This window comes from Pyxicephalus adspersus, chromosome Z (genome assembly GCF_032062135.1).
Source record: "Pyxicephalus adspersus chromosome Z, UCB_Pads_2.0, whole genome shotgun sequence".
In the NCBI taxonomy this organism is placed as follows: Eukaryota; Metazoa; Chordata; class Amphibia; order Anura; family Pyxicephalidae; genus Pyxicephalus; species Pyxicephalus adspersus.
The window spans coordinates 5,991,024-6,007,468 of NC_092871.1; the positions used below are offsets into that span (position 1 = coordinate 5,991,024).

General features: G+C 39.6%; 1 protein-coding gene across 1 annotated transcript in view; it reads right to left on the reverse strand.

Moving 5' to 3' along the window:
• Positions 1 to 16,445, reverse strand: part of DIAPH2 (diaphanous related formin 2) — a 659,108-nt gene that overhangs the window by 122,385 nt on the left and 520,278 nt on the right. Inside the window, 1 exon segment of the mRNA XM_072430145.1 lies at positions 13,111 to 13,246. Coding sequence (XP_072286246.1) covers positions 13,111 to 13,246 — 136 coding nt within the window.

Sequence of the window (16,445 nt, forward strand, 5' to 3'; positions counted from 1 at the left end):
ATTTGTCCCACGTACTTCAATTTCCAACCAGACTATTTATTAAAAGTGTCAGTGTTTACTAAAGCCAAATAACTTGTTTGGGGGTAAATTTGCTGCATCCACCCAGATAAATCTGATGTAAGGTGGAGTAAATAAGGAACACAGGGTGGTACAGCAAGGAAGGGAAGAGATAGGAAGAAAGCAAAAGATGGGGTTGAGCCGGAATCTTGGGATAGGAGTGCGCTAAGACAGGGTCTGTGGATGGGGAAAATACAATTATGAAAAGGGGTGAGGATGGGATCCTAAAGGTTTAAGTATAGACAGGATGTCAGATCCAGGGAGAGGAGTCAGGATGTAGCAAAGGTGGAGGTAGCACCAGTATTAAGGGCAGGGGTCAGTGTTTCAGAGTAGGATGGAGGAGAGCTGGGATCTGAACGTAAATGGAGATATCAAAGTAGGAAATTGACGGTAATAAAATTAGGATCATACTAAGAATACAAAACTGTTTGTATTCATCAAGGAGGTTGTGCTAGCTAAAAAAGGATAAACCAGTACCCCTGGGTATGAGCGGTGGAGTCAGGGTATGAAAGTAAGAGGAGGTACGTTGGGAACAATGTTACGTCGGGAGTGGATGGAGACAAGATCTTACATTAGGAGAGGGTACTGGAAAGGGGAAGCATAAAGATCTCAGGGCAAGATAAGTAGACACAGAATCTGAAGGCAGAGGAAGCCAAGGCAGCTGGACCCCTCGGAAAAATGTAGAACTATTTCAAAGAGGTCCACCCAAGAGGTATTTCTGGCTAATAAAAATAACAGCAAGCATTTCAGTGTCTCAAAGCTTTCAGTTGGGTCTTTACCTCTGAAATATTTAAATAAGCTGCCAAGTTCACTTTAAGACTTAATATTAAACAACATAAAGCTGCCATTTTGTATCATTTGGCTTTTTTTCTTTGCATATTTTTTTTCTTCCTCAGTTAGCGCATAAAGTTGTAGCAGAATTAACTTGAGACGTTTTCATTGCCTGGCAATCGGCACTCACACCTGGCACACCATGGCAAAGCTTTTTGAGCATTTAATTAGGAAGACAGAAGAGAGTTTAATCACTTTATTAATTTTACTGGAAGACGGCAAGCTCTTAGTAAGAATGTTCGCCGCATCCTTTCTCCTCTTCAGGCTCAGTGTTTACAGAATGGAAGCATTGTTTGGGAGCTGAAAAGCGGAACATTGCGGCACTTGCTTAACCCCCCACCCCCCCACCATACAGCAACCCTCCACCCAAAAAAAAAAATGTTTTGCAGGAGCATATATTACGGTCTCCTAGTTTCAGCTTGGTGACTTAACACACCGGTATCATTGTATTCTCACGTAAACATGGAAATGAGCTCAGAGCTCAGGTGTTTTTAGAAGCACGCGTGACATGCGGCTGCGATTAAAAACAAAACAGCCATTAACCTCTTACAACTGACGAGGCAGTTTCAAGTGTTAAGCACGGTGAGAATGGTTTATTTATTGCATTCACTGATAGAGCAGCTGTGTGGCCTTGCAGCATCAGGTCATGGGTTCAAATCCACCAGGTATGCTCTTCTCTGAGAGCAACATGTACAGTTCCCCTGTGATGTGAGGTTTACTCCTGCTACTTCACTTTCCAAAAACATACCGGTAGCTTAATTGGCTTCCGACCGAGTGGATGTCTGTATGACTGATAGGGACAGGGCTGTGTGCGCTCCTCAGGGGCAGGGTTAAGTGCCCATGGTACTTTAAATTGCATACACTGGGGAAAACAGAATATGAGTTCTTCCGCAGCAGGGTCAGGTGAATGTAGCCCTATAGAGTCTGTACATTGAGGTCAGAAGAAGGTGAGCTGCTTAGAAGCAAGAATTGCTGTGCTCGGTTTTATGGACTTCTATGTGTGTATTTTTTTTGCATTAGTGACTCCGGGGCAATGACTGTTGTGCATCATTCTATAGATCTGCACAATATAAATATATGTGTGTGATCTCCTCAGGGAAAGGAACCACTTTACATGGTTCTAGAAAATCTATAAAATAAAGACATCAGAGTGTAAAATGTTCAGTATCGGGCTTTTTTATAGAGACATCTATGGAGCATGGGGAAGAAAACTATAAATATGGTTTCATGGATTTCCACAATATACACATTAAAGTGTGAGCTCCTCAGGGGCAGGGACTATTGTGCATGATTCTGAAAAATAGGGACATCAGAGTGTGAGCTCTTTGTTAGAAGGCATTCCTGTGTGTTATTATATTGATTCTGTGCAATGGGAACATCCGAGTGAGAGATCCTCAGAGGCAGGGACTATTGTGCATAGTTGTGGACTAACTGAAGACAATAAAGTAAGTGCTAACAAGGGCAGGGATTATTGTGCATGATTCTGAAAAATAAAGGCATCAGAGTGTAAAATGTTCAGTATCTGAACAATGGAGACATCTAAGCATGGGGAAGAAAACTATCAATATGGTTTCATGGATTTCCACAATATACACATTAAAGTGTGAGCTGCTCAGGGGCGGGGACTATTGTGCATAGTTGTAGACGTACTGACGACAATAAAGTGAGTGCTACCAAGGGTAGGGATTATTGTGCATGATTCTGAAAAATAGGGACATCAGAGTGTGAGCTCTTTGTTCGAAGGCATTCCTGTGTGGTGTTATATTGATTCTGTGCAATGGGAACATCCGAGTGAGAGCTCCTCAGGGGCAGGGACTATTGTGCATAGTTGTAGACTCAGTCCATTGAAGACGAAGTAAACACTACCATGTACAAGTGTTATTGTGTATGGTTCTGTAAATTAGGGACACATCAGAGTGTGAACGCTTTTTTAAACTGGTACTCCTGTGTGTTGTTATATGGATTCAGTGCAATGGGAGGATCCAAGTGCGAGATCCTCAGGGGTTGGGTCTTATGTGTATTATTTACAGTTTAAATTCTTGCAATCTATCAAAGTGTTATATAAAAAAGGAACACAATGTCTTCATGAATGTATTAGTTGCTGCTATGTATTTTTTTTTCTGTCCGGGGGCTGCTCGTCATTCCAATAAAAACATTACTGTGTTCACTCTTTGTTTGGGGGGGGGGGGTGGTAGTAGGCAGCCAATGGCCCTTAAGTGTTCCCAGCGGACAAACATCTAGCGTATTTCCAACGTGAATGTAACAAATTGAAATGATAATAAAGAATATACAAGAGGAGAGTGAAGGGCCTGAACAATGCATTTATGGCAAAAGGATCTGTACTTTGTAATTCTTTATACAGAAAACAAGCTGGGGGCCTAACATACAGCAGTTTTCATAAATATTCAACCCCCGGGCCACTGCACATTCCTAATAATCTTGAATTAAAGAAGACTACTTAGGCAATGAAAGTGCAGCAGAGAAAGGTAAGAGTTAATACAATTCTGGCAGGATCAGCAGGCAGTCCTGTACAGTGATGTACAAACATTCACTTTAAAGTATATATGTTATCCTGAACTTGTATTATCTAAATATAAAAATATATATATCTTTTTTATTTCTGTTCTTTATTTTTTTGCAATTTTGAATATATATTATTTAAATTATTATATATATTAATACCTCCTATATATTATAACTTCTAAAATATTAAAAATAAAACAAAAAAGAATGCAATCCTTCTGAAATATGGTATTTAACCTCCCTAACGGTTCATTTCTTTCCGGTTTTATATGTCTAAAAGCGGTACATTGTTTTTAATGAAAATTTATTTTATAGTATAATATAATAGTATGAGTATAATAAAGTTTGAAACACAAAATCATCAAAAACAATAAATTAAAAAAATCTATATTTAAAAAAAAAAATTAATTAAAAAAAAAATTTAATTAAAAAAAAATACATATTATACTCATACTATTATATATACTGTAAAATAAATGTTTTTGAAAACAATGTACTGCTCTTACACATAAAAATCCAATGCATTGCATTCAATACAGTTATCTTGTATTTAATGCAATACAATAGATTTTGAATTTCCCGCCCCGCCCGGGACGTACACACGCACCGACGTCACCGGGAACTCCCCTGGTGACTCATCGGATGCAGAAGCAGGAAGAAGACAGAAGACAGAGATCGCTGCGCTGGACAGCGCGGGACCCCGGCGGATCAGGTAAGCGCTCTATTTACTAACCTTCCCTAGGTGTTCCAACCCAGAGAGTGGCTCGGGGTTACCACTTGTAGCAACTTTTTTCTACCCCGAGTCACTCTCGGGGTTACAGTTAGGGAGGTTAACACAAATAAGCAGTGTGCCTTTCCTCACAAAGATCACTCCTTGGGTATTGTTAAGGGTGATTGTGACCCATCTATTTTGTGTTCTTTTTAAAACGATTGACCCATGCTTGGATCTTTGTAAATGAACATAAAAATAGAAACATAATGGAAAGTGGCATTCCTGAATTCAAGGGAAGGTTGTTTTTGAAAATGTTATTGGGAATACTGTTGGAGGTGATTACTATACAAATTTAAATTACATATTCTTTGTACAGAAACTGATGGAAATCCCTTTTAGTCCGTTCTTTGGATGAAGCCTGGGAGCGAAACGCGTCAAGAATGGGGAGAAATCAAAATGTATGCAAAAACTTCAAAAAATATGTATTTAAAAGTTATTAGGATCAGTTGGTCTATGTTAAGTATAGGGTTTAATGAAAAAGTGTTTTTATGTGATTTAATAAAAACGGTTATGTTTTTAACAAAATAAATTTAAATTTTCACACCAATCACTAATGTACCAATTCAGTACACAACAAACATTTAGTACTGAAAAAAACCCATACCAAAGAAAAGTTACTTTGTATTCACAAATAAAAAAAAAAAAAAAAAAACTCACCTTTACCTTTGCAGATCCGTCGAGCCATCCTGAGGATTCCTAGATTGGATGCAGCGTTGTCCTGAAATGCACTTTACTCCCAGAGGAAGCGTCAGGCGCCCCCATCTTCACTCCTCTTTTCCCGCCTTCTGCCTGTGTCACCTGATCTCACAGCGCATTTTTTTTCTCATTAAAGAAAGATCTCATTCTGGCATGCTTGAGATCTGGCATGTGCAGAAGGAGCAGCCAAAAGCCACCTGGGATCCGTGACATATGTATCCCAGGAGGGTCTGCACTCCCCTTCTGTCTTTACCCCCCCCCCCAAGCAAAAAGGTAGTTTTTACCTAAAATAAAAGTGGCTGTCTACTCTTTTATGTAAGGTAAAATTTTAATTTAGGTCTGCTTAAGGACTTAAGGACTGGTAAGCTGCAATGGATGATGGGCAGATATTTCCAATATAAGTCGATTCCAACTTGGCTCAAAACACGAAATTTGATCAATTTGATTCTACAGTTCTAATATGTGACATTGATAGGTATCATAAGCAGCTGGATAACGACAACTCTCTTTATCCGCCGTTTCGACTGGCTAAAATAGCCATCAGAAATTTCTGGGCGCCATAGTTGGTAAACTTTATGGGCCCTCCTCCTTCATGACTAAAAGTTTTAGCATTGCAGAAGTCAAGGTCTGTTGACTCAGTACAGAGATACCCCTTGTACTGCCCCCTGATGGCACTAACCTGGCATTGACAGATATAATACAGATAATAAAGAAAAAATACTTTGATACTGATATACTGATAATATTAATACTGATTAGATATGAATGAGAAGTTTAATGTTCCTGACACTTTCCATCATATGTGAATCTCAGTGAGGATAAGGATTCCATTTACCCCTATAAGGAAGCCTTGTGCATCACTTTAGCATTCTGGCTGTGCAGAAAAAGTAGCAAGTGATGCATTGAGCCTGACCAATTACAGCTCTCCAAGACTGGAGAAGGTAAATTATTGCAAACCTACAACCAGTCCCACAGAGCTCTTAATTCTTTACCAGGGAGAACCTGGGTAATCCAGCAAACTAGGAATAGATCCACTCCAGGATTAAAAACAATTGACAAATAATAGCAAATTATTCTTTAGAAAACCTCTCCAGGTTTGCTGACACCGCCAGGTTCTCCATGTTTATCTTCTCCAGTTTTGGAGATCTATAATAAATCAGATCCATTGGATCCAAGGTCGGAATGTTCCGATCTACCTAATGTGACATTAGAATAACACTTAGATGTCATCAGCATTGGTGTGTGGCTGATAGGACACATCGTTGTGACCGTGTTATTTACATGTCAAAGCCCGCTTGCCTTTCTCCACTTTACATTTGCAACCTGTTTTTTTTTTTTTTTTTTAAACTTATCCAGCTTCATGAAGATGCTCTTTTTATCTCCCTGATAAAAATACATATTTCCATTAAGATGTCATTTTTTTTTGTCAGCGGCGAACGCAGGCGTATGTAAAAAGTCCCTGGCCCCTTGGAGGCTGACATCTCCGCATTTGAACGCAGCCCTGCGTCTTCCATCTGCTGTCAGCTCGCATTTGCCCTGTGAGATTCACTTAATCTCTCCATGTTTCAGACACCATTCATTAGATGCCAGGAAACTGCCAAGCCAGGTATGTACTTCTCCCCGATTGTCATATTATGAAAGTGCACTTCACATCGCTCGGCGTTCCAAAAATGCCCAAATGTGACATGACGGGAACAATGTACCACTGGGATGGCACGTCGTGCCATAATGAGGATCATCCAACGGCGCTTATATCTGAATTTTGTTTTAGTGCCGGTACCCCAGGAGACTGCTTGGTGGGGATGGGTAAAGACAATCTGACAAAAAGATGGATTTTTTTTTAATTTCAGGTCTGTCGTCCTGTTTCTGGATTTCATAGTTGTTATCTTGGATAAAGCATGCAGCCAGCAAAGATTGGGAGTTTATGAAACTGTTGAATAGGGCTTGTTCGGTGTAATATTGCCTTCCTCAGTTACACATGCTCCCCTGTTCTATGTAATTGCCCTATGCAAAGAGTGCAAACTCCAAATCAGGACTTGCACATAATCAATGACTTTTTCCCTGCCACCATGTGACAGTGCCAATTCCTACACAGCCTATCAGGAAGCACTGGGAACGTCATGTGATCGAAAGGAGAGTCATGTGATCCTTCATCGCCTGAAGTACTGGGTAGTTTTCAAAGTTACAAATAGAAGGTGAAGATGTTATTGAAATGCACTATTTTTGATTTGGCAAAGCATGGGTTTGCTTTAAGAGATAAAGGAGAATTTTTTTTATATTTCTGATATATGATTGAACATCAAACAATACAAAAAAAATGCCAAGACGCAATTAAATCCACAACAGGCATCTGAATTCAATAAACAGGCTTTCAACAACCTTTCCGGCAAAACAAATCCGACACCAACATCAAAAGGCTGAGACACAAAGGATTCTGGGAACGGGCAGTCACTGCCAATCACAAATGGTGGCACCACTCATATCTCAAGCAAACTGGAAATATTTGAGCACATAAAGAAATAAAAACTCTCTCTAAGTGTCGCCTGATGTGTGCCAATCTTTATGTTGAAATGCTTGGAAAAAGAATAAATTGTACTCATTGACTTTTGTAACTCTTAAACTTTAAACATGTCTGATAAAACATTGATGATCTGGGGACAATGACACCTGTTAAGGGTGGGGATTGTTATTGGGCAGCAAGAGAGCTAGAGTCAATTCTTGAATGTTATGTGTTGAAAGCAGGAAAAATGGGTGAATGTAAGGACCTGGTTGATTCTGGAAAGAGCCAAATTGTAACGGCTGGAGGATGAGTCGGTCCATTTCTTTATTGGCTCATTGCGGTTATTACCAACTAAAAGTCTTCCAGGGAAACTGGCAACAAGGTCCTTGGTCAAGTCTGATACCAAAGAGGGGCTACTATAGCAAAATTGCTGGCATGAGAGAAAGGTGTTAAAGCACACATGGCATCACTTGGATCTTGCCAAGTAGGGGGCAACATAGCTGCAGTCAATCAGAGAGCCCATGCTGACACCTGTCCCATCTCCAAAAGCACCTTCAATGGGAAACAGTGTCAAAACTTGTCAGTGAAAGAAGGTGGCCAGGGCTCATTCATTTTTCTCTAAAACCATGTGGATGGTTAGGTAAATTTGAATTGATTTCCTGGGGTAAAGATGGTGGCAAGATTGGTGGAAGGCAGGCCAACGGAGGCTGTGTGACTTAAAAGATCCATTGCTAATGTCTTGGTTCTGGGGACTACAGAACACCAGAGGACATGGATCTAAATGGCGGTTTAGGTGGCACAAGGGGGACTTACACAAAATCTTTGTGGACAGGGGCGCCATTTGAGGTGCACCGGCCACTGATTAGCGGAACTTGACTTTTGCAATGCTGGAACTTGTAGACATGGGGAGGAAAGCCCAAAACACGCACCCAGAAATTTCTAATGGCTATCATTGGTGTGGACCTACACAAAATCAGTATATATGTACACACACACACACATCTACACTCTATATCTCTGCCTCCAAACTTAGTAAACTTAGTTCTTACCTTGTGTAGGCAGTTAGCTTTGACAAACAAGCCGTACGTACAGAGATTTGACATCACTTCTGCTCCCTCAAGTATAATTGACGAACAGCTGGCTCTGAATTCATAATGAAATGCCCTTTTATCAGCTCGCGAGGGTGATTGATAGTTGCTCTAAATTTTACTAGCCTTCCTATAAAATCACTAAGAGCTTTTATGGTTTTTTCGACACAACCAAGTCCGAGGAACCTGGCAAGAATGGTCAAGAACCCGCAAACAATTTATGGAAACTGGGATAGCAGAAGAAAAGAAGACTGGAGAGTTGTTTTAAAGTGGAAGTTCATCCATTTTTTATGATTTGGTATCCTATTTGTGCAATTGACCATTTTCACTCTGAACAGACAAAGAAAATTTTAGAATGGCAAAGAAAAGCCAAGTCAATTTGGACTGGTGAGAACTAACACAATTCCCCTCACTTTGAAGATCTTTAATTTAACTTTCTTTTGTGTCTCCAGGATAGGAAGTAAATTCTGCCCATTGGAATTGATGGTCTAACCATTCCTTACTCTATGAAAAAAAGAAAAACGTAACATGATTAACCTGATTTATTTAGTAGTAGTCGGAGATCCCAATTTAAATCATGCCTTTCAAATTTTATCTGATCAGGTACTGATCAGGTACCTGATTGTGGGTAAAATATATTGTTTATGTTGCTTGTACAATGAGATGAAAATCCACATAGACAATTGTATAAAAACAAATTTTTGTAATTCCAAGCCACATTTAAAAATAAATATAAAAGTTTGGCTTTTGGATAAAAAAGGAAAAAATGAAAATAATTTGCACCCTTACCTTCTTTTGAAACGAACCTCAAGTCTATTTCTTTTTCTCTACTTCCCCTTTCCCAAAACAACAAAAATAAAACTTAAAAATCTAGATTTTAATGGCCAAAGCCTTCTTCTGCTTTTAGGAGGCAGGGTCATTCTTTGTGTCTACACTGCTGCCTACAGCAGTGACATTCATGTAAGGGGTGATGGTAAACCAGCTGGTGCAAACACTGGCAAGGGACGCGGATGGCTGACTTGTAAACAATGCTTGTTCAACAAAGTTAAAAAGTTTTTGAAAGATACGTTCAAAATAGGGTGGCAGTATGCTTATTATAAACTCTTCTTCAAGTTCCAGTCAGCAGTTAAAAATGTTGGTCCCCCCCCTCTCTATCCTACAAAAACATCAATGGACAACTATTCATCTAATATAGAGATGAGAAATAAGAAACAAAACCAACAATATTCATTGTTCCCCTAGCTGCAAGCTTTCACATGCACTATACTCTGCTTCTGGGATGTGGCCCTGGCCTTTGATGTTCTCCTACATGCACACCAGGACATACTGTGGTCCACAGCCAGATAAATGGCAAAAATTAGGAGCTCTGAGGGACTGGTTGTAAGTTTGCAAAAGGAAAAAATAATTTCACCTTATTCTTTACCCCCTTAGGCAATGTACAGTTAATCCTTGCTGTGTTGGGGTGGGGTGACACTAACCAGCAATTTTGACCACGGACTGGAGTTCAGTTATACTATTTTGGGTTTTCACATGTAAAGTTATGCTCAGTGGGTTTTGGGTGGGGGGAGAGGTAACAAGTGTAGGATAGGGTAGGAAGTTAATAAAAGGTTGGTGCAAGAGTTTACCACCCACACACAATGCTCGGCAGTTGAAGTCCTGGAAGGCAGTGGTCTTGGTGGTGCTGTAAAGGGGTGTTAGGGCTCATTTTTGGTATAGTGTCCTCTGTGTCATTGTAATATACAGTGGTCTCTGGAAAGAGGTGGGTCTGCATTGGTTGATATTGCTACCTGAGCTGAGGGAGTAGGACTGGGGGGCCAAAAATATCAATCTTTTGTTCATAATGTCTTCTGGGATCTGCGACCATTATGATATGATTAGGTTATTGTTAATTTGGAGTTTAAAGTTCTACTTTTGTGGTTGTTGTATATGCTGGTTTATATGCTGATATTTAGGTTTTGCATAATAAACAGATGTTTTTTGTATCAAGAAAAACAAAAGCATTATATCTTTTTGATTGTGCTGCACAGAGATTTTTAGACTCTCACAGCTGCATGTCACAAAGCTCAACTCTTTCTAAATGTATTTTACACATCTCTTTTTCTTTAGTAGGCCACTCTGTTCCCCTGATCTGCTTTGCTCAGGAGACAATTTGTTTATTGGATGTTATAATTTGCGTTTCTGAAGGCGAGCACAAAACAAACAACATATCCGAAAGCCTGTTTTGCACGCGGCTCCTTTTTCCAAAAGCTGCAGTTTATTAAACAGCATTTCAGCGCTCGATTACCATGATCAGATTTTATAATAATATATTTTGCCAAAACCGAAACAAGATACAAGACGGGAAAAAATACACAGAACAACAAAAAACACTATAAGTATAATTTCATAAGCCGAAGTCGCGTCGACAGCATGGAAGAGCGGGGAGAATGAAGGATAAAAAAAAAATCACAGCGCAGCTTATTTCTGGCCAAACTAAGTAAATATGACACACGGGCCAGGGAAAGATCGCGCACATATTTTCTCAAGCTGTCATTTTGACAAAGTGACTTCTCACCGCCGGGATATGGAAACCTAATAACGTTGTTTCGTTCATTGTGTTAACCACATCCGCAGCAAAAAGAGGAAAAAAAAGTGGAAAAATGCAAGTCTAATACAGTGTAGTATTTAGGCACCGAGCCAGCCGGCAGACCCGTAAAATGAGCACGTCTAAACAGAACATGACTGCACGATGAAATACTGTTTAAATACCAGGATCATGCACGCCTAGCCAGAGATTCGTAGCTGTAATATCTTTTACTGTGTGACCTCTGAGATTCTAAGAAGAGAATAAAAAATGATGATGGCCGGGAGTTCAAGAGCGTCTCACAGAAAACCTCCCTATGAATTTTTGGACGAACTCCAACCAGAACCGGTTTAAATGGGCAACATTGGTAGAAATCAGGGCATCTTCCAATACCACTCAGGTTCAAAGGCAAGAATAAACACAATAATGGCAAGCTCTGCCTTAAGTCCGTTACAAAGGGTAAAAGTAATGGTGCCCACTCTCAAGCGTTGGACTTTGTGTTTGGGCTTGGTCACATCAACAATTAATTTGGGTTTCGATAAAAGCTTACTAGGCAACCAGTTTCTACTGCCTAAATCACGTCATCACTGATAGTCTAGGAGGGGAGAAAAAGTGAACAGGCCCCAGAATTCAAGAGCATCTCACAGAGGACCATGTATATCAGTTTTAAAAACAACTACACCCAGAATAGATTTGAATGGGCAACAGGGTTCAAATCACGAAATACTGTCTTCTAACACTACACAAATAGAAAGTTGAGATTTTCTGGCAACAGTGGATACAATAGCAATTTCAGCCCTTGGGTTTTACAGAAGGTAAAATAAATGGTTTCCACTCTACATTTATACTTTGGGCTTGTTTGAATCAACAATAAAATTGGGCCGTAGTTAATCCTTACGAGGCACCTTGTTTCAATGACTTGAAACACATTACCTCATGGATTAGGGGAGAGAAAAAAAATACCCCACAATTCAAGTGCATATCTCAAAACACCCCTAAAAAAACAACTTTAACTAGAACCAGTTTCAGAGGGCAGCCTGGGCTAAATCTACCAAACAGTTTCTTCTTTAGGTACAATGGTGAGATCGGTACTTCAACGACAATAATTGCCTTTAGCACCTCCCAGAAGGGGAAATAAGATTTCCACTCTCTATAGTTGGGCATCCCTTGTAATTGTGCATGAAACACCATGAGCATTAAAGCACCACCAGCTGTTTTGCCTCTTTAGCTAACCCATAGAGCTCTGGGGATCCTTTGTAAGTATTCATTTTTTGATTTCGTAAAAATAAAATTTTATATAAGTGCAAAAGCTAAAAATCCATAAACATAATATCTCTAATTTAATTCAAAGTAATTTCTTTATGGTGGTGGTTTGATGTTTAATGTTTGCTGCAATAAATTCCAAGAAAAGTCAAACAATATAGCAAATGACCTGAGAATGTGATGCTCATAAGATAACGGTTTCAAAATTAGGCCTACAAATGTCCGTGTGTACAGCAATCACATAATAACCTATTTCCACCTCCTGCACTAACTAATGCATCGGCAGCTTCAAATGAAAGTTACTAACGATTGCCGTCATGAACACATATTTTGAAAGGCCCTTTGTTAAAGAAACAACTGGATTTTCTAAAGAGGCGATACGTGGTGCCCACATCGCAGAAGGCCTTTGTGCGTCACATAAAAATCTAACCGTATTAAACACAGCGGCATTACCATATTAATGAAATATTTCTCATATTTGTAGAAGAGATCAAAGTCTCAGTAATTAGGAGAGCATGATGAATAACATCAAACCTGGAGATGGATCGCTAACAAAGGCCCAGAGTGCAGCGCAGTGCATAAAAAAGTAAAAAACAAACGCTGAATGTATAGATCCATGGCCCCGACACTGATTTCAGGATAGGGTTGGAGGCAACAAGATGAAGGGACATATCAGTGGAAGATGAATGCGCGGTTCGGAGTCATGATACACAGGTATGAGCACTGGTGAATCTGCATAGATTAATGAAACGCGGGCACGTGTTTGAAGACAGTATAATATACACACTCTGGGGAATATTTGCTCTTCTTGTCTTACCTTTATTCATATCAATCAGTTGCTTCTTTTTCTGCATTCGTTCTATCTTCTCTCGCTCAGCTTTTTCCTTTGCTATCTTGGCCCTTTTCATCTTCTCTTCCATTTCTCGCCTCTTGTTGTTCTCTTTGACTGCTTCCTGCAAGACAAAGGAGGAATACATATCAACAGGACTGGCTAATAAACCGGCACACTTATCTGAAGGAACGGTGTAAATTACAAATTGAGTTTGTGTATTATAACTTTAGACCGGGGAACTGAAATTCTGCTTTAATATTCCATGGAACACCTGTTCATGTATATTTTTATTTTATTATTATCAGAATTGAAGAGGATTGATTGAAACTTGTCATTGGTGTCACTGCCATATGGGGCTATTAAAGATGAGCAGCCCAGGCCTCAATATGGCTCACCAGGGCCTTTATTCAGTCACCATTTTTAATAAATCTTTTTTATTATTGATTGATTGATTGATTGATTGAAAAAAAAGAAAAAAAAAATGCACCAAACTAATATAAAAACGACCCCTGCTGATGTCCACCAGAACCCCAGGGTAGGTGCTCTTCCTCTCCCTAATAATACCTAGGTGCTCCATTTCACCCAACCATCCCAATTGATGTAGAATTCAGGTCTCTAGGTTTTTTTCCCTAAAAGTAGCAGTTTTATTACCGGAATGAAAAGAAGATCTGGTAGAGGGGAACCGTGCCTAATACGTGTCGTCCTAAGTCTCTTTGAAGTTACAGAGCCGATGCAGCTCTTTCCAGTATTTTATAATGAGTTTTACATACTGTAACTTTTCCTACCTGCGAGCAAGGTTTCCTTTTCCTCGCCTGCTTGGCGGTTTCTTGTCCTAGATTGCTGTGGGATTTGGGAACGATTGCCCCCGTGGGCTCTTAATGCGCCTCCGAGTGCTGGCTCCGCTCACTCGCTGGTGATAATTACAATTTATAATGTACTGCACAGCACTGACTATTACATGGAGTCGTAGTGTGACCGCCCTGGCTGCAAAGCACAGCAGAACTGTGCGGATCAAAAGCATAAAGTGAATGTAAAGAGAATAGCATGTATGCAAACATATATTACACAAACTGTAACATATGATGTAGAACTTCAAGAGTCTACCCAAAAACCCTATAGGTCTGTAAAATCTAAAATCTAAATGAGGGATAGGTAAGTACCCCTTTTCTGCATCATTCAGCAGCATGTAACTAGATATCAACAGCAAGAGATGATATTATTCTGATCACATTAGGCTATTTACAGCAAAAACATAAATAACTCCGCAAAAGGGAAAAGAATAGACTGGAGTACACCAACTGATGGCTGCAAGTGGTAATTTTTAGTCTTGTCCTTAAAAAGTTCTACAGATACCCTAAACTTTGTACCCTTCCCTTTATTCTTGTCACAAAGTTGGCACCATTCTCTCCAGTTCTGTACTGTGATATAACAGCAGGCACTTCGGTTATTGGTTCATGATGGCCTAAGATTACAGAAAATGGGTTGAACGTTGGTGCCCCAAGCAATCTGAAGATGGAGGACACAAAGGGTAGAACTTCAACAAAGTTTTTCGAACCTTAACAAAGGTTCAAGATTGGACCATTCCAAGCTTTTTAGAAAAGATACTCTATGTTAGTAAATAAGAAGTAATATAATTTTACTAATTATTATTCACAATATATGTTGTCCATCATCTCATAATGTTTGTCCATCCTTTAGACCATTTTTAGTAGGCTCTAAGCATTCAATGTCTTAAAGAACCCAACAAGACCCGCCATATTGAAAATGCCATGACCCATTGGAGCATCCATTACAATTTGGCTTATGTCAAAGTCATTCAAATCTGAACCCTTGCTCATTTGTCGTGCTTCCAACACATCACCTTCAATGGCTGACTGTCCAGTGTCTGCCCAATATATCCAACCCCTCATTCCCTTGTCAGGGGTCATTTTAACCAGGTCATCAATGTTATCCTTTCACCCGTTAGTGGTTTTCCTGTTTCGGCTAATCGATATGGGTTTGTGTGTTTGTATTTTTTTTCTCTCCTATCTGGAGTTTACCTTTATTTTATTCCAATTCCAGAGCTGGGATGAGCTAGCTTCCTGCAATGTTAAATGGAAAGCATTGTGCTGGAGGTGAGTGCTGCTCTCATGTTTTACGTTATCATTTATTTATTTCCCCTGCAGTCCGCTATTGTATTCCTGAATTTTCTGTGTGCTCTGAGACCAATTAGCTGGCTGGAGGGACATACAGGAGAGACGGCTCGGGTGGACAGGCAGCCTGTGACAGTTTCATTAAATGCCGCCTGTTAACGTACATCCGGATTTAACCCCTGCAAGTCCGGAGACGATTGTTTTAGCGTCCACTGAATGCTGCAAAATGGTTCTATTATTTTATTTATAAAAATAATAATATAGATAATACTTCGCTACAAAGAATGTGAAGCATCAACTGCTCCAGGACCGACGTTAAAGGGACTCTGGCTAGTCGTGTATTCACATTATGTTCTGTTCAAAATAAAGCAACATGTACTCGTTCTTTTTGAGATAAGTCAATGGGCCTGATTTAATAAAGCTATCCTAGACTGGAGAAGATAGACTATCATGAGAGAACTTAGGTGATCTAGAAAACGTGGAATGGATCTGGTCCAGAATCGAAAACATTTGCCAAATATTGGGAGAATCAGTTCCGAGTTTAATGATCACTCAAGTTCTCCCTTGATACTCTCCAATTCTGTAGGGCTTTATTAAATCATGCCCAATGTGTAGAAATATAGGCGTGTGTGATAATATTTCAATATTGGTGTGTTGTGTGTATTTATAAATGAAATGTTCAGCAATCAGTATGAACGTTAGCTTCTGTTCAGAAGCTTCCTTTGTCAAGACCAGTTAGTGCTGCTTTCTCTCTTGGTGCAGGGTGACTGGTCTTGTATCCCTTCCTTTCTGTAGTTATCTGCAAAAAGCCTGCAGTGGGTGGGTCTCGGGGGTCCATGCTACACCTATGATCTCTATGCATTCCTGTCTTTTTGATACAGTGATAACACAGGAACAAAGAGAGAATAAATGATATGGGTGATTATACCTGGGTTTGGATTAGGAAGGTTTTGGTGAACTTCCTTTAAAGTTTTCCAAACCCCTTGTTCAAGTCAAACTTGTCAACCCAAATTAATCAATCACTCAAACTCTATTGAAATCTATGGTATATAGAAACTTCCACTCAAGCCACATTGAAATCTATGGAAAAGAGATCTTCCATTCAAACCCATTGAAGGCTATGGGAGATTAATCTTCCACTCAAGCAGCATTAAAGTCTATGTGAAAATAATCTTTCACTCAGACTCC